Genomic DNA, 25,089 nt, shown 5'->3' with positions numbered 1-25,089 from the left:
TCGTACCTCAGTCTACAAATTCCCAAAATGCATAGTTCAAATACAGAACCAGGAAGAAAAAGTATGGCTCAATAAAATTTAAGTTACTGGAAAAACATGAATTCTGGAAGGGCAGCACAAGATATGTTTTCTCCTTGATAGTGGGTATAGTGAAAACAGCAGTGGATGAGAGTCATGAGAAGTGCTGTCTGAATTCTTGCTCTACCACTTACACTTTTCTACTTTCACTACTCACTGGCAGTTTTACTCCTCGTATTTCTGCTTTCATTCATTTCTCAACCTGCTGTAATCTAGTCTATGATACTATAATTCAACTGTAACCACTCTCTCCCAAGTTATAAATGATCTAATTGCCAAATTTGAATCTTTTCTTAGTCTTTTTCTTTTCACCCTCTTTGCAACATGACATTATTTTGCTCAGTTTTCTCCTTTTGGATGCTCTCTTTGCTTTGGGTTTTCATGATACTTCCTTTCTCTTGGTTTTTCTCTTGTCTGATTGTTTCTTCTCAGTATTTTTTATTGATTCATCACCCACACCACTTCCCCCCTCTACCTCAACTGTGTGTGGACAATAAGGCTCTGTCCTGGGCCTGCTTCTCTCTCTTCCTACATTCTTTTCTACAGAGATAATTCCAAAATTGAATGTATTCATTCAGCCATGAGCTCCAGTTATCCAATGCTGACTGGATATTTCAAACATGGAATCTCAGCCTCAACTTCCAAAAGAGAACTCATTATCTTTTTTTCAAATCATGTCTCTTCCAAATTTCCTTATTTCTATCAAAATTATTTTTTGTCCTCATTCTTCCAGTCACCTGGGTTTGCAATATCGATTCCTTAATACCTCACCTCACATATTTGTATTTGCAAAATCTTGTCTTTTCTAACTCTACATCTATTCTCACATCTATCTCTATTCAAATGGCGAATGCTTTCATTGGGGCCCTTCTACCTCTGGCCTGGATTATTCAAAAAAACCTTCTCATTGGTCCCCCTCCATCAAGTCTTTTCCATTTTCGACACAGTTAAAGGTACTGTGCTGAAGCGTAGATTTGGTCATGCTACTCCCATGCTTAATAAAGACTTAATAAAGTCTCCCTATTACCTGTAGTACGAAATAAAATAAATTCCTCTCTTTGGCTTTTGAGATTCTTCATAATCTGACCCCAAATTACTTTAAGCCTTTAAAAACAAATCAAAAATAACAACAAAACCTTTATATACATTACTTCCCTCTGTGAGTCATGTGAACCAGAACGATTGACCTTGCTGTTCCCAGCACGATGCAGACCCGCTCCTGTCTCTGCCACTGCACTGGCTGGCCCCAATGTGCTTTTTCCTCATTTCTGCCTCCTAGAATCCCCTATTGCCTTAAAAACTCAGCTACAACTTTACCTTCAACACAAGGCCTTTTCTGATCTTTCCAACTACTATGACCCCCATTATCTTTTATTTTATACATTTTGTACATATGCATGCTATTTCCTCTTATACTGTGTAAGCACCTTGAGGGTAAGGACTGTTTTTTTTTTTTTTTTTTTTTTTGTATATGTTTCCATAGTCCTCCTAGCATACTGTCTGGTACATGTTATGAGTCTAATAAATTCTTAATGATTGATTTATATTCTGAATGGAATGGGCTATAAGTAACAGTATGGAGAAATAGAAAAATCTCTTGAACTATTCCTGAGTGTGCCTTCAGAGAGTGGATTTATCTGATGTACTGTAAATCACATACACTTACAAGTCTAAGTATTTAAAATGTTTTCCAGACATCAAATGAATTTTGGATTACTTATGCCAATACTCTCCTCTGTTCTCATAGATTATCTAGTTAATCAAAGGCACACAAAACTATTTTCAAGTAAGAAAATGAATCCAATCATTATTTTTTACCTCTAGGATTCAACACAAACTTCATGGCTTGCTATTTAAAGTTCTTTAAAACCTGGCCCCAACCTACCTTTCTGGCCATACATTACTCTCCATCATGTACCCTAAAATCCTGCTAAACAAGCCTTTCTTCATATTCTGCACACACATTTCCTGACCTAGCTCCATGCCTTTGCATAGGCTGACACCAACACTTGGAATATGCATGTACTCCCTCCTTCTCTATGATTCTCAGATTCCTTGATGGCCTTCAAAGCTCAGCCTAAGAGTCACTTGCTATATGAAAAGTGTCTCTTGACCCTTCACTCCCAATTGTTAACCTGTTTACTCCTTTCCCTTCTCCCCACCTTTGTATTTCCATCCTGATAGAATGTAAGCTCCTTCAGTGCAAGGACTGAGCAGCTTGCTTTAAAAAATCCTGTCTAGAACTTTTCTTCAACAAACCAGAAAGTAAAAATTATGCATTCTCACAGTAAAGCTTTTGTGGATAATTATTAAGGAAAAGAATTTATGTTTATTTCATTTAAAACGTATAGGTGAAAAGATAACCCAAAAATTCTCCTGTTTTTCTATTTCATAGGATTTCTGGAAGGGACCTTAGAAAATCACTGAGTCCAATCTGCTCATTTTAAAGATGGTGAAACTGAAGGAAGCCTGAACAGGTTAACTACACGCTCACTATCAAAGAGTTAGTCAGTACTTTCCTTATTTCAAGTTGGTTCTCTTACAGATTCAAAACATTTTTAATTTCTTCTCACAATTTTCTGTGTTTCACCTTTCCACCTGCCCCATTACTTGCAGAGATAAAGAATTTAAGCACTGGAAGGAAACTCATTATTTGTTCAGATACAGTTATAAGACATAGCTGGCCCACTAAGTCCATTAGTCCACCAAGACTAGCTATGTATTACAACTATTTTGTAATCAAAGAACTCTGGCAATCAAGATCACATATATGAAAGTACTGAAAATGACAAACTACAAGAAACAGAAGTTGCAGTATGACTGTTTTTCTCTAGATATAGTAACAACTCGGAGCTCTTGTCTGTGATGGCTTATTGACACACAATGGCTATCTCAATTCATGCTTTAGGTATAGCGGTAATCCAGTGACTGGATTTTCTCTCTTGCTTTGTCTTTATGTTTCTCTCTTTATTTGTCTTTCTCTATATACATAAAAGAAATGACAGGGAGGAAGTGAGAAGAGGAAAGAGAAAGTGCATTAGCCCTAATGGGTTCATTGTACAGAACACATTTCATCCTTTGGGAGATCTATAAGCTTGTGCTTATAATGAGGGGAATATAAAAACTGACTTTAAAGGGCAAGAAGCTGCTCTCTAACCTCATTAAAAAAAATCTCATACTATATTAACCGGAAGAAAGAACATGTTCTTAGCTGTGAATTGTTCCCAACAGTAAACTCATTTCTTTATTCTTGCCAAGAGTCCAGGAAAATCCCCAAAGAAGTGCAGCAGACAAAGAGATGTTCATGAGAAAAACAGTTTCACTTGACTGAGGAGGAGGAATTACAGAGCAAGGAAAGTCTAGTATTTTCCTCCCTGGCATCAATATAAATGTACTGTGGGGAAAACATCAATAAGGTAAAAATGTGGATGCTAATTTATCTTTGGAAGTTTCGCTATTTTTAATTGCTTTTTTTCCTTATATAGAGCACCCCTTAGGCATACCAATTATGATCTGAGCTTGGAGTGAAGTCCATGAGTGTACTTCTGCATGACTATGGAGTGAAGTGTTATGGAAGGAGCATTGGTCGTGGGGCCACAAATCCAGAGTTCAGGTTTTAGTTCTGATATTTACTAGCTGTATGACTCTGGACAAATAACCTCTTTGTGTCTCAGCTTCTGCATCTGGAAAATGGGGATAACAAGATTGGAACAGCCTACCTCAAAGAAGTTTTGTAAGGAAAGTCACAGTAATTCTTAGAGTACTAGATATGTGTGAATTATTCATATCTTTCTGGATCTTTCTAGTCCCAGTTTGATTCGCAGGAGAGTTTGGGGGTACTAAAATATAAACTGCAAATAAAAACCCTCAGAGGTCCAATGGGGAAAAAAAATCCAGGAGTTAGTTAGTTTATGGCTTACCATTGGACAATATATGCATATGGCATGATAACCTGTATTCCAGAGAACACCTTGCAATCTTTGCATGGAAAGGTAGAAATGACATGCATTTTTAGTTGTTTGTACAGTAGTAGTAGAATTTTCACTGATGGATTTCATACTTTTGACCAGACTCTCTCAAGAAAGAAAAATTTTATCCATTTGAAATTAAATAGGGCATGCACATTCATTGCAGGTCTTACTCATAAGTACAACTAAATGACCAAATTTCAAAGGTTCCCTTGACCAAAAACATCTTCTTCACTAACACGGTCTAAGTGCTTTATTAAGAACTCACAAGTTGGTATTAAAAGCCAAAAGGCTGGGCATTGACATTCAAATTTTAATCTGGGAAGGGTAACACATTAATCTAACAACTATTAACATTGATCATTAGTTCAAATTAATTTATTATATTACCTTGTCAGTCCTCTGCCTTAGCCATAATGAGTAAGACACATTTTAATTTTATCACAGAAGGAGATCAGGAAAAGTCTAAATAGGAGATCATGTCCTAGGTGAAGTACCAAAGTAGGAAAACTTAATTTAGTCAGAGATTAGTAAGACAGTACTGAGCACCTTGATCAAGAAGAAAAAGGAGAATAAAAGAATGGAGCACTTGAGAGATAAGTAATTTTATTAATCTTCCAATAATATCAATACTCTAAGACAAACTAAACTAAATGCCCCAGACATCTAATAAACACTTGTTCAGAGAAAACACAATGGAATCTAAGTTCCTTAAAGGTAGGGACTATTTTGTTTTTGTGACTTTTATAGGGAAAGTAATGCCACATAATTATGGAAGCTTTAATATTTTAAAAATTATAATAGCTTAAATTCTTGAGCACATAACTCCTTGGCAACATATAATCAATTTTTACCTACGCTGGATTTGAAAAATGAAGGTTTAAAATGAATTTGCATTACTTTTATAAGTGTGACATAAATAGTGCTATTTACCTGCAAACAATAATATTTACCTGCATAGGTTTGGTAAGTGGATCCATTCTAACTAAATAAACTTCCAAGGTACGCTCTTTTTTCATAGGCAGTGGAAGTGTCAAGTAACAAAAAGGATCAAATGTTACTGAAATCTTAGCACACTCAGGACAAACTAAGGTGGATTTGAAAAGGCCATGAAATATATCTACTATGATAGAGTCATTTCTCTTTAAGTGGTTTTCCCAGGCTTCTTCAGCAACCACCTACAAATAAAACAAACACATTTTTACAATACATTATTACAAAATTATAAATGTTACACAAGGTAACAATACAGGAAAATTTACCTTGTCAGGTCTTCCATCAGCATCCTTCAGCTGAATATAAGGTTTTTTCCTAATTCTATTCAAATCTTCATGTAGACCATCTAAGAGGAAAGCTAGTAATTCTTGGCAGTCTTGCTGTTGATACCCAGAAAACTGAGGTGCAAAACGTCCTACTTGTGTCTGAAATGAAAGCAAATGCAGTTTTATTACAGAATGAATGAATTTTTTCAAAAGCATGCTTACACATTGTTTTTTATTGTACTTTGTAAACACTCAAATAATTGCAGGTGCTATAGTTATCAAGGTTTTTCCTCCCAACAAAAAGAAAACTTCTTGAAGGCAAGGAGTATTTCATTTTTTGTCTTTATTTTTACAGCACATGACATACACTTAATAAATGCCTGTTAGTTGATTCCTTATTTTTTATCTTTACCTGATTTGATGAATTAGAACTGAGGGGTAAAGCCCAATAACCCATATATGACAAACAGATTCTTCAAGAAACCATTCTGTTAACTTCTGGTCCTTTGGTATTAAGCTTCTATGTCATCAAATACTAGATACAAAAAGCTCCACAGCTCATTCTTGAAATTCAGGGCTTTATAAATTTAGAGCTGGTCAGGACCCCTAGTCATATCTAATTTAACCCTTGTATTTTTATGAATAATTGTAGCAAGAGAGTTAAGTGACTTGTGTAAAGTCATATTAGGCAGTAAACAGCAGAGCTTGGACTTAAAACACACTTTCACTGACTCCAAACCTAGAGCTCTTTTCCACTGTGCTATGCTGCCCACTTTATTTCTTTTGTCTTCAACAGAATACTTTTTTATGTAAAGATTTTTGCCTCATGAAATTAAAAAACAATATTCTGACACCTATCTTTATAGCATCATTTCACAGGATCAAAGACTAGAGAAGGAAAGGATCTCTGAAACCAATGAGTTCAAGCCCCTCATTTTACAATTTAATCCTTTCTTGTGCCCAAGAAAAACAATGAGGCACAAGCACTGGTTACAGAGACCTCATGTGACAACCTCTTGTTGCAGTTCAGTTGTGACTGACTCTTCATGACCCCATTTGGAGTTTTCTTGGCAGAGACCCTAGAGTGGTTTGCCGTTTCTTTCTCCAGCTCATTTTACAGATGAGGAAACTGAAGCAGTTAAGTGACTTGCCCAGAGTCACACAGACCAGTAAGTATCTGAGGGCCCATATGAATTCAGGAAGGGGAATCTTCTTGACTTCAGGTCCAGCACTTTATGCATTACGGTGCCTACTGGCCCTATTTTAAAACAGACATGCAATATTATGCCCTAGTAATCTCACTTTTCTATTGAGAGAGAAGCTATGTTTTATGATATATTCTTCAGGATCTTCAGAGTTTAAAAAAAATTACTTTTAATTCAACTTCCTTCAATGATTTTTAAAATTATATGACTCTAGTCACTGCTACCATGTCCTTGTAAGCTTCTCATCTCAATTTGTATAAATTTTTTTTTTTTAATGAAAAAACTTTTATTGAGTGGCTACCATGTGCCTAAGTGCCCAGTAGGCACTATTGTAGGCATTAAAGATACAAAGACAAAAGTAAGACAGTCCTTGCCCTCAAGGAGTTTACATTTTAATAGGAAGAGACTACACAATAGGAAAAATAGTGGTCAGAGATGCGAGTTTTTGTTAGGGAAGTCAAAGGAATGTGACTGTAGTGGAACTATCATTCCCTTTCCAGAAATATTGACAGTTTTGATTGGATTATAGTTCCCAGAGGAAGAAGTTGAATGGGGAAGAGGAAGCAAGGTACTGCATGGAGGAGAATACACCCATGAGTCAGAGTGGATGGAAGTAAAGCCAGCTAGATTTTGTCATTTAGAGCAGTTTATTCTCATTCATTTGCCTGACAATTTAGCTCAACTTCAGGGTAGAGATCCAGACTGAGCAACTGATTTCTGCTTCAGATGGTACTATTCCAATTCTGGAGGCAGAGGGCTATGTCAGGGCAGATAGCAAGATGTCTCATGATGTGTGGAATGGATGGATGAATTGGAAGGGAATTTGTATAAATTTTATCACATTTCTTATAGGTTTTTTTTTTTGAGGGGGAGGGAGAGACAGTCAGGGTTAGATGACTTGCCCAGGGTCCTACAGTTAAAGAGCACCAAGTGCCTGAGGCCAGACTTGAACTCAGATCCTCCTGATTCCAGAGCTGGTACTCTACCTACTGTACCACCTAGCCATTCCTCTTATAATTCTGTATATTCATCATTTCTAACTGTAAAGTAATATTCTGTTGTATTCACATTCTATTATTCCACTTGTATGAACTACTGGTCATGAGTATTTTTGAATATAACGGATGTTTGTTTTTTTACTTCTTTGAGGTACATCCCTGGGAGTGGGACTGCTGTACTTCAAAAGCATTGTATAGTTGCATGATTTCAAATCAAAATCCAGAAGTGATGGATCACTTCACAGCCCTACCCACAGGCCTTTCAACATGGATGGCTCCTCTCTTTTATCATCTTTGCTGATATGCATGGTGTGAGCTGAAACTTGAATTATTTTACTTTTGATTCTCTTATTATTAATAATTTAGGGGATGTTTTCATATGGTCATTGATAATTTCTAGTTCTTGTGAAAAATGTTCTTATCATTTCATTGCTGATCTATTGGGAAATGGCTCCTAGCACTTTGTGGGTCAACAATTATAATAAAGAACAAAAAAGAAAAAAATAAATCAGTTCTTCAAAACCAACCCAAATCAATTAAGCCTAATACTTTATGCAGTATTAAGACACTAGTGTTTTTTTTTTTTTATCAGGTGTAGACAGTAACTAGTAGGAGACTAACAAAGTGTTGCCTCATAGGTGATCTTGAGGAAATTTTATTAATAACAAAGAATGACCTGTTATTAGTGTTTCAATTCTTGTACATGAAGGGAACCATAAAGCTAGCTAGGTTCTCCTTATACTTTTGCAGAAAATGTTTATATTACTTGTAAAATATTTTCTTTTCAGTCACATATAGGTACAAGGGCATACATGTGTGCACGTGTGTCTACGCCTCTATATACACTACACTTTGTGTAAAAGACAACTTAAAATGAGATTAGTTTCACTAAAGCTGGAGCATCATGAGCTTAATATAAGAACCAAAGAACTCATACACACTTCATCACTAAAAGAGTAATTTTTGTTCAAAATAAATTCAATTAACAGTTAAATTACACCTCTTAAACTGATTGTATGGTAATAATTTCTTGAAAAACTATACTGTAGCAAACTGAACTTATTAATAATACATAGGCCCAAACTTTTCAATGATATCATGAACTTTAAATCTTTTAAATTTAGAGAGAAAAGTTTACTATGCTTTTCATGAATATTATGTAAAAAACCCTCTCAATTTATTTCATACAGCAATATTTCAACAAATTCATTCCCTCCACCCATACACATGATACTAACCTTAAAGGCTCTTGGGGTGACGTAGCTGTATTTTCCGGACCACATTTGCTTGATGAGTTCCGCATAAGATTTTGCTATTTCACCTCTCATTCCTAACGGATTGTCAAAATTCAGTTCTTCTTGATATTTATCATTGAGGAAATACTCAGTAAGTGGAGGGGTGTTGCTCAAACACTGCAAAAGTCAAAATTTGTGACTTCAAGTAAAAGTAAACATAATTTCACACTTTTAAAAGATTTTATTATAATGAGTTGGAAGGAGTTGATTTTTTCTTTAGTAAAGCATATATAAAAGCCTTTTAAAATTACATTTTTTTAGGTTGTTAAACATGTGGCCAAATAAAAACATAAATAATTAATCTACTCTAATAATAATCCACTCAAATAATCCATTCTATGCTCCCAAATTTCAATTCAGTTGCTTGATAACTCAAAACACTAAAGTAATATTCTGGTCCATCAAGCTTAGAACCATTCTATCTCATTTCTATTTGGTGATAGAATATTGTAAAACTTTTAACTGTAGTAAATTACCTGTTGACTGAAAAAGAGAAATTCATTGTTCACTGTTTATTCTTTCATTCAATTTACAGAAGTTGCCTTTTACCTACTAAATTCAGTAACTTGGAATATCTGCCTGAGTAGGTAAAAATTGCAGTACGATGCAAGCAAAATGTTGCTTTAAAGAATTTCTGCTTAAGTTTTTGCCAGTTACCCAATAGTGTCACACAAAACCCAAGCCCTCCTTTTGGTTAATGATAACTGGTGGGCATGGTTCTGATTCTTAGTTTAGCTGAGCCTAGTAAAACACATTGTCATTCAGTACTCGGGGCAGGTACATTTTTATTCTTCCTAATTTCCTAATATCTTAGCAATCAAACTTTCTTTTGGGGAAAGATGAGAATTGTAGACAGATTTATTCACCCATTTCTTAGACCAAAATGAAACAATTTAATGGGCTAAAATTCAGTTTTTAATATAACTGGAAGAAGCAGGCATTTTCTTAACAATATTCAATCTCAAATTTCAGTGATCAAGTTTAATAGATGACATATCATTTAACATCTATGTGGAGAAATTGCTAAGTTTTCTAATTAGAACTCTTGAGATTCTGCTTAATGCCACACTGTATATGCTACAATGGACAAATAGAGCTTTACTATCACATAACGTGCCTATGACCTTTGCCTAATGGGAAAAGTTGTTTTTGTGGTTGGTGGGAAAAAAATTAAAAGCCAATTGCCAACACCAATTTTTTGAGACAAATGATTCTTTTTACTGTGAAATGTGTTAAAATCATTACTTTTCACTTGGGCTAGTGTGAAAAAATAACTTAGATGAGAAAGGTTTAGATAACTTGATGTTATATCTAATTTACATATCTAGCATATTTAGTATATTTTTTGCTTAAAATATCAAAGGAAAAATGTTAGAAATTTACTAATTAAAAATAATTATGGCACTGTCATGCTGGAACTAGATACATTACAGCATAACAAACATATTCTAAGTAATTATAATATCTATTTGGGGAATTTATTGAGAACAGTGTATCAGGAGACTCAAGGTTAACAGACAGTGTAACTCCTCCTGCCAGCCCAAACTTAGAAGTTCATATACAAACTAGGATTTACTACTGGACAACTTGTTCCTTCATGACGTTGACTTCAGCTGTTTGGGATGGGCCTTGGAAACTATTTAAATGGCAAAGTGAGCGTAAGGAGGGAGAAATGGAGTGGTGGAAGAATTTGCTGCTATGAGATAACAGCTCCTTTTGTTGCTCCTACCCTCTCAAAACCTTTAGCTTTTCTCTTGTTTACTTTTTTTTCTTCTTTCATTAACGTAGCTAGCAATGGTAGTGGGGTCAAGGAAGCTAGAATGACATCTGTTACAATATAGTAATATTATTTTATCTTTTTTCTGAAACACAGGAATCTCTCAGGTATCAAATTAATATTTAAGTAAAAGCTAAGTTGCTTAAAAGTTAAGTAGCATTTATCAGCGTTTACCATACAGAAAATACTGTCCTAGGTCCTTGAGTTATGGTGGGAGTAGAAGGGAAAGTCCCTTTCTTTAAGGAATATGTAAATTAATAGATATTGGGGAAATGATCAACCACAAACATCCATGCATGACCACAAAAAAAGCAGCAGTATGGTATGGTGGAAAGAGTGTTGGTCATGGAGTTAGGAAAGACAGTGACTTGAATCTTCTTGTTACTGTCTGTGTGACCACAGGTAAAACACAACTTTTAAACCTCAATTTCCTCATCTTTATAATGGGAGTTTAATAGCATCTGCAATACCTATCCAGTAGGGTTATGAGGCTGAAATGAAATAACATAGTGTTGTACAAAATTTAAAGCGCCACATATGCATTGGCTATTATTACTACGGATAGAATCATAAATTTTTTTTCAAAACCATGACTAACCACAGTTGGACTCTGATAAATACACTCTACATATTCAGAGCAGGAGGAAGAGAAGCTATGGGAGGAATGACTATGCTCTCTGTCTCTCCAACTCTTCTCTTCCCCACTCTGCCTCCAAATTCTTGTGCCATTTGTCTATCTGCTCCTTTTTAATCTCCTTTGTTGGTTCATTCCACCTAAATGTGGCTGCTCCACAAGAACTTTTTACTGGGCTCTCCTCTAGTCTTTTACTAATTTCTCTCACTTGGTAACTTCATCAGCTTCCGTGGATTTCATTATTTCTTTGCAGGTTAACTCCCAACTCTTATCTACCTAGCCCTAGTCTTTCACTTGAGCATTAATCAAGTATTTCCAGCTGCCTAATAGGCCCCATAAGCATCTAAAATTGGGTGTTTTGCAGGCACCTCAAATTCAATGTATCTAAAACAGAACTTACTATCTTTTCCCCCAAACATTTCTCTCTTCTAAACTTCCCTACTTCATTTAAGGGCATCATTATCATTCCAGTCAACCAGGTTCAGGAATTCTCCCTTTCTCATGCATCGAATGAGTTACCAAATCTTGTCACTTTTAGCCCTGCAATATATCTTGCATTTGTCCCCATAGTTCAGGCCCCTCAGTATCTTCTGCCTGCACTACTGAAATAGCCCTCAGAATTAGTCTCTCTACCATGTGTCACCCCTCTCAAATCTATTCTGCACATAGCTATCTAAGTTATTTTCCTAAAGCACAGATCTGACCGTGGTACTCTCCTACCCAATAAACTCTAAGTCTTCACTGTCTCCAGAAATCAAACACAAAGTCCTCTGCTTTCTTTTTAAAAAGCCCTTTGAAACCTGGACCTAATCAAACTTTACAAACTCAATCATTATTTCCATTCTTATACTCAACAGTCCAGCCAAACTGGGGTTTTTGCTGTTCCTCAGAAATACTCCATTTTTCTGTCTATGTCTTTGCACGGCCGATTATCATCCCATGCCTAGAATGTAAGCCCTCCTCAGTTCTACCTATCAGAGCGCCTTATTTCCTTTAAAACTCTCCTCAAGCATTACCTTCTAACTGAAGCCTTTGCTGATCCCTCTGACCATGACTGCTCTACCACCACTTCTATTTAATGTGTTAACACTTCTTTATGTATGTTTTATTTTCACTAGAGTATACACTCTTTGAGGGCAGAGTTTCATTTCTTTCTTTCTAACGCCAAGGACTAGCACTGTGTCAGCCACATAGCTGGTATTTAAAAATGCTTGTCAATTTATTGGATCTAAAGGGATTAGAGTGTCCACTTGTGAGACATTCACTAGCAGGATTATTTAAAAAAATATTTCATGAAGGGAAAGGGTTCATGGAATGGTTTCAAGTCTTGATTGACAAGTAGATTTGCTTATGGAGGATAAGAATATAAGAACTGTTGAAAAGGTGAAAGACTGTGGAAGGTGAGATGTTCCAGGAAGGTAACAATGGTCCATAGATCATTTAAAGACAAAAATGGCAAAGAGTGCGGGAAAAGTTTCAAGTAGGTGTGTGTGTGGTGTTGGAACACAGAGCATGGGCCAAGACAAAGTAGAAAATGAGAAAAAATAAATGACATTATAACATGTTTCAAAATTTAACACAAAAGCAATGTGGAGTCACTGTTAAGTTCTAAAAAAAAAGGGAATTACACCCAAAGAAGACAACTTATTCTTATGAGTTGCTTGTATTTGGAGGATAGATAGAAACTGAAGGCTGGTGAAGTAGATCGGGAATAGGTTCCATGGGAATAAGAAGAGGGAGGACTTCAGTTCAAGTGCCACTTTGGCAAAGAAACTTTTCCTGATCCTCCCCTTTCTTCTGAAGCTGGTTGTGTATATTGTACATATCTTTGATGTGCCCAGTGATTTGCATTTTGTCTCACTCATTAAAATGTGGCTTCCTAAAGGGCAGAGGGTGTTTCTGTCTTTCTTTGTTGCTCTACAGTGCCTATCATATAGTAAGCTGCTTAATAAATTATTGTTGACTAGTAGGGCTTGGGGATCAATGCAGATTGAATGAACTGGATGCAGAAGGGAAAGCTGATTATTGGCACACTAAATAGTAGCAATGCTACCAGGAAAGAGGAGGAAAACTAAACACCTGCTAGAGTATGGGGCTATGACAACGAACTCATTTTATATATGGCTAGCTTTGGAGTCACAGAAATGGAGCTATCTTGTGAGTGAAGAAGAAAAAGATCCATGAATTGTTTGGATAATGTTCAATATTAATGACATTGAAAAAAGAAGCAACAGCAAGACAAAAAAAGGAATGACAACAAAGGTACCAAGAAAATCAGAAAACTATATTGGTTCTTGATTCAAATTTAATAAATTTGTTAAGAAAAATAAGGTAGATACAGTATCAAAAATAGTGGAAGAATCATGTTTAATAGACAAAGGGCTGCTGAATTTGAGTAGCAAGTAGGCTCTGGTGTCTGAAGTAATAGTAGAAACACAGTAACTTCTGACAGTAATGAACTATGACTGAAAAAAACCCAATTTACTATCCCTTTGTATCACTTAGAAAATGTTAATCCTATCACCATTACTCCTCGAAGTTGTTAGGCAGAATAAAAAATAGGAAGGAAACATCCCAAAACAGTGATTTCTTGGGTCTGGTTTTGCTAAAAGAAAGAAGCTACTGTAAAAAGATACAGTAAATGTTGTCTAATTCTAAAGTGGATGGAGACTGCTAATCTAAATTATGCCAGGAAAGATAATTTGGATCTTATTTTTAAAAGTTTGCCTTTTGAAGAGGTGTGTCCTTTTATAAAATTACCTGCAGGCATACGATTCCACAATTTCACTTGGTGAGCTGTTCTAATTATCTGTTTTGCCAAAGATGTTTTCCTTCTACCAAATAAACTTTCATTTCTTGAAATTTAAGCTAATTTAATTTTTTTCTCTCCCGAATCAAGATCTGGACAACACATTAAAAATAGCAATTAAAGTTAAATGTAAACCCAAATTCTTTAATGTTTTTTCATTCACTTTAATCACTATATCCAACATTACTATATTCAATATATTAGAAATGTTGACTGTCCCAAGAACCTTTCCTGACCTTTGATGAAGGTGGACAAAACTGAGATAATAGTTTAAAGGAAGGATAGGGATAAATTATTATTTTGTGCTATTTTTTTCTTAGCAAGTTACCACTAGATCCATTTTAATTTTGACTGATTGCTTCTTTTTGTATAGGAATCATTTAACGCTCTTTTTACTCTGCATAAAATGGCTTATTACTTCAAAGTAATTTTTAAGAATTAATTAAGAAATGACAAGTTTATCTTTTCCTTGACTATTATAGGTTCTAATTTAAATATATTCTTTTTCACTTTTCAGGTAGATTAGCTACATTTCCTTCTTTCCAGCTGCCTTTTCTATTTATCAGTATTTTCAGTTTATGTTAGACTTCCAAGTTCTTTCCTGTTAGTTGTTTCTTGCTTTTGAGAAATATTCAGAACAGGCCACACTCAGTTCTTATACCTGGCACTCTTATAAAGGGAAAGGAGTTAGCATTTGCAGTGTGGGTATAGTACAAGGTCAATTGTTCTCATGTTTAAGCATTTGGGTACAAATTCTAATTTTTCCATTTACTGCCTAAGTGATGACCTTGGCTAGTCTCTCTACTAAATCTTAGTTTCTTCATCTGTAATATTAGGGAGAAAGTCTGGGGACTGGATCAGAGATATAACCCGGTCTGATGGGTTTTACTGCCTCCCACTCCTGCTATGCCTGTCCCCTGACAATAAAGGAATGGTACCCCCACTCAAAGATGAACATAGCACGTCTGGTCATATCCTCAACATCCCAGTGACTCTGAACTCTTGTAGAACATCATCCAAATTCCATTCCACACCCTCCCACACTACCAATTTCTCATTCCATCCCCATCAATTCTATCACACCAAAGTCTCAACCTAATTCCACCTAGCTGTTCTACTGTGCCATAGTACACAGACAACATATTTCCTTTCATTTCAAATCTTTCTTTCTCTCAGTCCTTCCACTCCCCCTGATGATACAGCCTCCATGACTACCCTTTCCAGTTACGGCTGAACCTTCACTCATTCTCCTTGGCTTGAACACTTAATGGCTGTATTTTGAGCCTTCCTAGCTTAGAGTGAATGTCAATAGTAATGTTTCTCTTTGGAGGAGCAATCCTGAGGGTCTTCCCCTCCTAGCTTGATTTTTTTTCTTTTTTTCTAATTAAAGAGGTTATCCCTTGACTCATTTCTTAAAGAGGCCTATTCACTGAATGGGCATTACCTCACTCTAAGTGAGGACCTGAAAAGGCCTTAGCCTAAAAAGGCCAGGGTCTCCCATTGTATCCTGGGTCATTTCTAGTCATCCTGATGAATATTTGGCCACTGGACCCAGATGGCTCCAGAGGAGAAAGTGATGAGCTTGCACAGCCCTCCCTCACTCAAAAGTCAACTGCAAGTCATATCATCATTTCCCTGATGTCATGGTCCTCTCTGAAAACGGACAAACACAACCTGGGGCTGGATAGTTGGAATACTCTTTGTTCCCCACTGCCACTTTCAGGTTCTCTCCCTTCCTCCATCACTCAGTTACCTCTTTTGAGATTCACACTATTCATATCAACCACTAAATAAAAATTCTGGTAGCTATTGCCTACTTTTCCTTTCCTCAATGGGTTTCATACTTTGCTTACAATTTTTCTCTCCTCCCCAATTCCTGCCTTCATACTAGGGGACTTCAACATGCATAATGATTCTTTCTCAAATACTTTAACTACTCAGTTCCTCAACCTACTTACCTAACCTCAGCCACCATGTCCTTGATCTTATCTTCCTTCACAAAACCCTACTTTTTGCCCACACTGTGACCTCAAATTCTGTGACCCCCTCAATTCTCTCCTAAGCTATCTCTCTCACACTAGCCACTCTCTCCTTTTCTCTCCATCTTGACCTACTGGTGAACCAAATTCCAGATTGTTCCCCTCTTGAATCTCTAGCTCCTTTATCATATTTTTGATTATACCCAGCCAAGCTTCAGCCTTGGATCATTCCCAACACTCCTTGTCTTAGCTCCTATATATGTGCTGCTGAATGAAGGTGGAGAAAAATCACACAAACATTCTGACTGGGTCTACTACAAATCTATGTTGCACATCCTCAAATGGACCCTCACTGCCTCTCAGCAATCCTAATTATACCTCCCTTGTTAACTCACTCTTCCACTTTCCACAGCAGCTCTTCCAAATCTTTTCATTTCTCCTGTAACCTCCTATGGCTCCCAAACACCCTGCTGTCTTGGCTGAGAACTTTACCTCCTATTTCACAGAAAAATGTGAGGCCGTTCACTACGAGCTCCCTCTTATTCATCTCCTATCATGCAGGTTCCTTTTGCCACTCTTTCCTCCTTTACCCTACTGAACATGATGAAATGGACTTACTCCTTACCAAAGCTAACCCCTTTTTCCTATCATGTGGTCCCATTTCATCCCCTTTGCCCCAAGAGATTGCCCCCTGTCATCCCAACTTTCACTTATTTCTAATCTCTCCCTTTTTACTGGCTCATTTCTTACTGTCTACAAAACATGCCCATGTCTCCTTGATTCTGATCATTCCACGTGTGCTGTTATTCTCCATTTCTTCTGCCCGGTGTAGCTAAACAGTTACCTATAATAGGGGCCTCCACTTTTTTCTCCACTCATTCTTTTTTTAAACTTTTACAATCTGACTTCTAACCTGATTCCATTCAAAACTACTCTCTCCAAAACTATCAGTGATCTCTTACTTGACAAATTTAATAGCCTTTTCTCAATCCTTGACCTCTTTGCAGCCTTTGACACTGCTGATCACTCTGCCTTCTCTCTAGGTCTCTCCTGTTTCTCCCTGCTGACTGCTCCTTCTCTGTCCTTTCTGCTGGATCCTTTTCTTCATCACACCCTCTATCAGTAGGTGTCCCATAGAGTTCTGACCTGGGTCTTCTTCTCTTCTCCTTCTATTCCATTTCACTTGTTGATCTCATCAGGTCACATGGATTTAATTACCATCTCTATGCTGATGATTCTCAGATATACCTATGATGCCCCAATCTCTCTGACCTCCAATCTCTTACCTCCAACTGCCTTTCAGATATCTCAAATCTCAAATAGAATATCCAGTACACACCTTAAAACTCAGTATATCTAAAACAGTACTCATCTGTTCTTCTACACCCTCTTTCCAGAACCTCAGGCTCAAAGCCTAAGAGTCATCCTGGATTCCTTATTGTCTCTCAACCCTCCATATCCAAGATATTGCCAAAGGCTGTAGATTTCACCTTTCTTCAATATACCCTCTTCTCTCCTTTGGTGCAGGCCTTCATCACTTCATGCCTCAATTACTACAGTAGCTAATGGTGGATCATTCTCTAACCTCATTCACAATAATGGCATGGAGATGACTATGGGATCTTGAAGTCTGTGGCAGCATAGCAGGCATGCTGGGAAAGGGGCAACAAGCATGAAAGGCTATAAGTACGAGCGCAGCACAAACTTTAAGTCTGTTGTCTAAGGGGAAACTTAGTGAGGATGGGAGGCACTCATCTAGAGGTGAGCTGTATGGGTATACATTTTGGGGCAATAGAAACTCTTAAAGGTTGTCTACCAAGTCTAATATGATAAGTGGCAAACTAATAGAGATGCACAGCATTGAGTTAGGAGGGAACTCAGAGACAGTCTAATCTACTACCACATTTTATAGATGAGAACATGAAGGCTTAGAAAAATGAAGGGATTTCTAGGTTTTCTAGAAATTTCAGGATTTCTACTAAGACACAGGAAGACAGATAAATGTTATAGCTGGGATCTGAAATCTGATTTTTGACTCCACATTCATTGCTCTTACCAGTAGACTATGTTTATTCCTTCAATTTATAGGTAGTTTCATACTTCATGGAACAATTAAAGAAAAATGAGTAGTTGTAAAACAATAGAAGAATTTTAAGTGCTCCTTAGAAGTTCCCAAAGATCAGCTAAAAACTTCGATAAAAAGGAAACTTATAAAAGATATGGAAAATAATAGGCTTAAATAGTGACTCTGAGTCATTTGGGAAAGATGGGGCAGGAACATTTTTATTAAATAACAATGACTGTCACTAACTATTTGCCATATTTTCTCTTACTTTATAATATTAAGATGAAATTCTAGAAATACTTAATACAGTCTTTTTAAATCAAACTGCACACAAGTCATATACTCTGCTTTGCAAAAAGTTTTCAAGTAAAAACTAGGATTAATGGCTTTTAAAAATTGTCATTCATATCTTTTGTTCTCATCACCTTAATTTTTGAATATTCTTCCTTTCCCAATAAGCCATCTTTCATAACAAAAAGTTAAAAAAGAGTTAAAAAAGTTAAAGTTAAAAATGCATTTCATCAAAACTAATCAACTGAGCCTGACAGTATATATATATGTATATGATATTACAAACCCATAGTCCTCTGCCTCTGCAATGAAGGAAGAGAAGTATGTGCTCCTGAAATAATACTAGGCTGTGGAAATGCATGTGAGATGTCTGTAATAATTAAATTCAAGAATTCATCTAAAATACAACTCACTAGCTACATCAAACAAAAGTAAAAGGCAAGGTCTATTAAATTTCTTTTAGATGTTCTGATTGATTTTTCATTAGACTCTGGCTACTTTTTATTAGGTCTACCTCAATTTCTTCTAAGCTCTGAACACATACTAATGTCTATTTTCATAGTTATGCATACATATTTTGCAAAAACTGTCAACTGTGTATTAAATAAAGCAAAGTTCTGTTACTAACAAAGTGATTTTCTTAGCTCTCTGAATGGATTATTTGCAATCAAGAAGCTATAACTAATGATTTATCTTTTAGGCATAAGTTGTTGCCCTTAAACTCCAACACCCAATTTTTAAGATCAGGTTTTGATGACTTAAGAGGATGCCTGGAATCAAGCAGATTTGGGCTCAAGTCTTGTCTCTGATCCAAGTTACTTAACCTCTCAGGATCCAGGCAAATTTCCAGGACAAGTTGCAGAACCAGGTACACTGGTAGAGGGAGTCTCTATATCAGGACCTTGCTCCCCAAAATGGTGAAATTACAGTTCAGGATTAAAACAAAACAAATGAAAAACAACCCAAAGGATGTATATAGTTGATCAAAAAATTACATATGTTTTAAAAAATACTAATGTGAGTAATACCTTATTATGCCTATGCACAGGCCTACAAGTGCCTGAATATAGACATGGACATAGTAAGTCCACTGTGTCACTAACAAACTGGTCATATTAAATTTATAAAATAAGTTTAAATCAAATTTTCCCTCTCTTACTCTAGAAACGTCATCATTTCAGAAAAGTATATTACAATGTAAAGATTCATTAGAACATTTAAGCTTTCCCTCTCAACTTGGTTGTACAGAGTGAAAGACAATTTGTAATAAAGGTAAAGACTCCAAAGCCACAGTATCTAAAAGCAACATAAAACCAATCTTCTCAATTGCACATAATGGCTCATTTTTAGTACAATATTTGATACAACAAAATCCATATAAGAATGAAGACAGTCCCTGAGGAATGGTTAGAATGCAATAATTTGTACTTGTACTCTTCATTAGTTTTTTAAAACAACTATCTTTGTTACAGAAAATATTTACACAAGAGTCTTTTATATTCATAACAACAATTTCCACTTACTGGGTTGTTTGACACTATGTCTTACCCTAGTTAAAGTAATAACAAAACAATATAAAACAAAAAACCCCACGTACCTAAAAGAGGTATGAAGAAACTCCACCAAAGTTCTGGCTACAAGAAGGCAGATGAGCTACTTTCTTGCTTAACTAGGATTCTTTTTCAAAGCAGATTCTAAATCTCTACACAAAAAAAGACGATCTCTGATCTTCAATTATAATGAACAAAGTACACTTACTTGTAATAAATATTCATGTATTTTTATAAATTTTAAGACAGTTCACTAAATTAAATTGAATAGTGAAATGAAGAGAGCAGTGAAACCTAAGAATTTGGTGTTGGTTCCCTGACTTCTAACTATGTGAACCCAGGAAGTAATTTAGCCCCTCTTAGCCTTAGCTACAACATATACAAATGGGAATAATTGTAATATTAATAAACAGTTCTAAGAATCAGTTGTCAATGTAAGTGAAAACCTTTGAAAACTATAAGACATTTTGCTACTAAACAGTATAACTGACAAGGCATGCTAATAAACAGTGAGTTTTTTGGCAGTTTGGACTTCATACAATTTTTTTGAACCATTTCTTATTATTGATAGTATATTTATTTAGCTGCCCTAAAAGAAGGTTCAGGCTAATATCTTTACATATGCTCAGTTTACTGTAATATAGCCTACTAGATCCTACAGCTACCACTAAATATGAGATAGGGCTATAAAATAATGTAATTGAAATTTGATTGAAAAAATTCATATATAAATAATCCCTTCCCTTTGGAGCATTCAGGAGAAGATAAGCAGTAGGCAGGCCCTAATAAGCAACACTTTTTTGAAGAAGAAAGATTTAGCCTAGAGATCGAGATTTGGGAGTCATTTGCATGGAGGTGGTACTTCAACCTACAAGACCTGAGAAGTCCTACACTTCTAAGAATACATTTCTTGGAGGACTGTATATTTATTTCAATGATCTTGCTATGGCTTAAAGCATCTGTGGGATGTTTTTCTAACTGCGTTCAGTTGGTAACATTCTTTTGAATGTCCTCAATGGTGGCAGATCTTAAGGACAAACAGTCAATTGTAACTTGGAGCTAAATTTGGTAAGTTAGACACTACCATTTTTGATGAAAACAATGATGACCACAACAAGGACAAAGGTATAACCATGATGCACACTGATTTTGTCTGGTGGCTCATCAACAATTTCAAAAATGTTTTCTGCAAAGTGAACACTGAAATAAGCATACAGCTTCACAAAGTGATTCAGAAAGACATTTTGATGTGTAAGTTCTGGTATGTATGCTTAAAAATAACAACAAAAAGTCTCATTTGTTACTTTACAGTCACACCTTTAAGATGTGCTCTCCTAAGAAAACACCTGTAGCTGGAACCAAGCAAAGACATTGTGATAGCCCCAATATGGTGAAAAATTACCTTATACCTACTACAGACCAGAAGTCAAAGTGTATAAGATAGAAGCTAATTTACGGTCCCAGGGAGAACTTTGGATGAACTGGCTTCTCAGAAGGTGACTTCTACTCTAGTTTTCTCCAGTTAACACATATTTTTCAGATTAATAGTAGCTGACAGAAAGAATTTAGCCCAAGGGACTAGATCTGAAATTTAGCGAGAGAAAGAAGGGTAGCCTGAGGAAAGCCCAGCCCAAGATAAAGTGATTCAGAATGAAGTGGTGGAAATGGATGGTAACCAAAGATAACTATATTCTGTAATTCTTTCTGTTGGTTCGTGACAATTAAGTTGGATATTAGTGGCAATGAAGACAGCACAAATGAAAAGTAACAATGAAATCCAATAAAACTGAGTAGGTTCTGTGCTAAGGGATCAGGCAACAAAAATTACATCTGAATTTAAAGCAGAAAGTCCCTGAGACCCAGGGACTATTTTGTTTTTGGCTTTGTATCCTCAGAACTTAGCACAGTGCATGGAACACAACAGATACTTGATAAATGCTAATTATTTAAGAGAAGAGATATTTAACTCAGGTTGAGTTACAGATTAAGATTTTTTGGGGTATCGACAAAAGTCAGAGAAAAGTTACAATAACTGATGTAAGAGAATTGGAAAAGATTTAAGGAATCAGAAAAAAAAATTCTGAAAAAATTATTTGCTCTCCTAACATTACAGATTGAACAAAAGACTACAGGAATAGTTCTGGGAGACAGAATAGAGTTAGAAAGCTTAGGCTATAGATCTAGCTCCATCAATGACTATGTGTGATCACACTTGATTTAAGTCAGTCATTTAACCTCACTCTGTCTTAATTTCACCATCTGTAAAATGATTAAAGTAGCACCTGCCCTACCTAATTCACATAATATATACAAAAGCAGTATGAAAAGCCTTGCATAGCTGGGCATGGCACATGCCTGTAATCCCCCCCCAATTACTGGGGATCAGGAATTTTGAGCTTCTGTAGGACAAAAGCTAATCCTGTGTCTGCACTAAAGCTAATAACAATATGTTGAGTCCTAGGAGTGGGAGGTCGGTGGGGTGCAGAAGAAGGGGTGCACCATAATGCCTAAGGAGATGTGAACCGGCCAGAAACTGAGTATATGTCAAAGGTTCCACCTTACCCCCAAACAACACTGTATACTCCATATCACACACAAGTATGTTTTAGAGTTTTATATATTTTAAATATTAAGATACAGATTCATAAATGCTCCTTTTTATGTTTCTATTTCTACAATCTCTAACATAAGGGTCATGATAATACTTGAAAACTACATATATTTTAATATAATTTTTCCACAGAAGGAAAATAAGTTCTAAGGAACTGACCTATAAATTATAAGAAGTTGTGAGAAAAGTAATTGGAAAAAATAAAAATCTTATTTTAAGGATATGATATGAATGTTCTTTACGACCATCAACCTGGAAAAAAACATGTATTTCAGTACCCTAATTGAGAGTTTTTTCTAAGGAAACAAAAACCTTTAACAATGACTCTACTGTTAAGTAGTTGAACATAAGCAGAAGAGACAGAGTATTCAAAAGCGAATATATACAATTAAGCCACTGGTTAATAGCTAATTCTCCTTTACGACATTTTCCATATGAAATTTCCTACCTTGATATAACATCTGAATATTTTAAATATAAATGATATACACATTTTTCTTTATTATAGAATTACATATGAAGAAAAACATTGAGTTTTCTTTATACATACACAAATCTTATTATGTAGTATACTGTACATTTCTTTTACTAAATACATTCTGACTTGTAAGACTAGATTTTACAGTGCTTTGATCTCTGATTTACAATTCTCCCATAAACTTCTATACCCACTTTTATTCAAGGATTCAAATAAAGTTCTACTATATAACCAAAACTCAAATCTTTAACACCATTATATTTCAGGAAATGAGAAATTAATAGCCATCCCAATAATTTGTAATGAATCTGGAATTTCCCCAGTACCTGGAAAATAGTCAAAGTAATCCCCTTCAAAAAGAGTAAGTTGTCTTTTGTAATGCTGAATATGAACCACTCCCTTTCTGTTCAGGTGCTCCAGAAGCCCAATTCTCAAGTGATCATGTATGCTCACTATTTTAGTAAACCGGTAACTAGAATAGGAAAGAAAACAAACTTAATTTTTGATTACCTAAAGCTTTTGAATGAGCTGAGTAACTCAAACTGATCAAAATGAAATACCTCTCACAATCCTTGGGGGAAAGGGGAGAAATCTTCCCTGAAAATAAAAATGAAAACCTGATCTAAAATAAAGGTAATCACTTTACTTTGATTTGATAAAACAAAACCCAACAATTCTATAACTAAAAGCAAAATCTTTTTTCCCCCTGGGCTTACAAGGGTGTAGGAATGAAGAAACATTTTCAGATTTGACTCCTCAGTAACATTTCCAAGACCTATCTTTCCAAGGCGTCATGGTAACAAGAGTCTGAAATGTTGGCATTTTGTAACTCCAAGGCAATGTATTAGTTTTATAGTGAAATAGGGGAGGGAATAAAATGAAACTGTAAAGTAAAATTTTAAAATAAAGAATGATGACCCTAAGCCTTTGCTTGATAAATAGACCATAAAATTATTACAGAAATTGTATGCCATGAGTCTTTCTTTTCTCTAAAATTAGTATTTTTTTTAAGAAAAGGAAACTCTGAATAAAATTTTAATATTAAATTCAAAGTCTTCCTCAAATTCTGCAAAGCCATTTTGTCTTGTACCTTCCTTCCCTTCTCCACAAAAAGAAGAGTAAAATACAAATGGATACTAATCATCTTTCATTTTAATTTTACCATGATTCTCTACAACAACTTACCAGGTTAAGAGTACTGAAAGTTCTGTACTTAAGATAATAAACTGTATAATCAGTAAAGTTTTAAAGACATGACACTGATGATCAGGCAAAAAGATTTTTCTGTTCTCATATCTTAGTATATCTGTTTATAGCCAATTTTTGTTTAAAAAAGTTAAGCTGTTTTTAATTATTAAAAAACTTAAACCACAACAATATTACATTTGTCTAATTTTGTTCTGATATATTTCATCACTTATGGCTTTGCGAATAATGGGAACTGCTGCAGAGGAGTTTTTCACACTAGTAAAACTTTTTAGTGTGATCTTAAAAATATCATATGTAAGGTTGGGGTTAGGAGAATCCTAAATTCACCATGAAGATCACTGCCAGGTTTTACACATGAGGACCCACAGAACTACTACAGTGGTCTAAACCAAACAACAATGATTATATAAAGAGGGTTGTACTAAGACCCAAGTTCCTAAAGTACAAAAATTGTGATGGAGTGATTTATGTTGCAAAATATTGAGTGATTAGTCTAAAAGCCTAAGTGATACTAATGAATAATAAAACAGTATCAGCAAGAAAGCTTCATGTAGGTTGTGATTCAAATTAAATTCTAACACTAACTATGGAATTCTGACATAGCAATTGTTTCTGAAGATTTTATTTTTTCAGCAATATACAGTCAATTACATATGAATGGTTTTCCAAAATGTTCTGTTATGCAAGACTATATTTGTATGAAGGCACTAAAATGGTTCAGTTCTATTGTTAGTTAATATGATGTTCCAAGGGCTCTTCAATTTTAAATCACTAATATCTATTGCTATCTGTCTGAGTGTCTCGCAGTGTTTCCTCTCTCTATATAATGAGTATTATTACCTAGGTCTTTGAGCAGTCTTTTGTTTTTTTGTCTATACGC

At 35.5% G+C, this 25,089-nt stretch overlaps 1 protein-coding gene and 1 long non-coding RNA gene across 10 annotated transcripts in view; one reads left to right on the top strand and one right to left on the bottom strand.

The window, feature by feature from the left end:
* The window catches only part of LOC140534327 (uncharacterized), a 74,199-nt gene extending 63,581 nt beyond the window's left edge, over positions 1-10,618 (top strand). For both annotated transcript variants that reach the window (XR_011977249.1, XR_011977248.1), the window contains exon 6: positions 2,474-10,618. This is a non-coding gene — a long non-coding RNA (uncharacterized lncRNA). The remainder of the gene's footprint in view (positions 1-2,473) is intronic.
* USP15 (ubiquitin specific peptidase 15) overlaps positions 1-25,089 on the bottom strand; it is a 196,257-nt gene that overhangs the window by 61,399 nt on the left and 109,769 nt on the right. For 7 of the 8 annotated variants that reach the window (XM_072655244.1, XM_072655245.1, XM_072655248.1 and 4 more), the window contains 3 exons: positions 8,750-8,923; positions 5,309-5,467; positions 5,000-5,224 (listed from right to left, as the gene is read on the bottom strand). In XM_072655244.1, the coding sequence (XP_072511345.1) occupies positions 5,000-5,224; positions 5,309-5,467; positions 8,750-8,923 (558 nt within the window). Of the gene's footprint in view, positions 1-4,999; positions 5,225-5,308; positions 5,468-8,749; positions 8,924-23,326; positions 23,473-25,089 lie in introns of those variants that run through there. The other variant, XR_011977244.1, reaches the window with a different exon arrangement.

The sequence above is a fragment of the Notamacropus eugenii genome, chromosome 3 (genome assembly GCF_028372415.1).
Source record: "Notamacropus eugenii isolate mMacEug1 chromosome 3, mMacEug1.pri_v2, whole genome shotgun sequence".
NCBI classification, from domain to species: domain Eukaryota; kingdom Metazoa; phylum Chordata; class Mammalia; order Diprotodontia; family Macropodidae; genus Notamacropus; species Notamacropus eugenii.
This window is presented reverse-complemented; position numbering and strand designations above follow the sequence as displayed.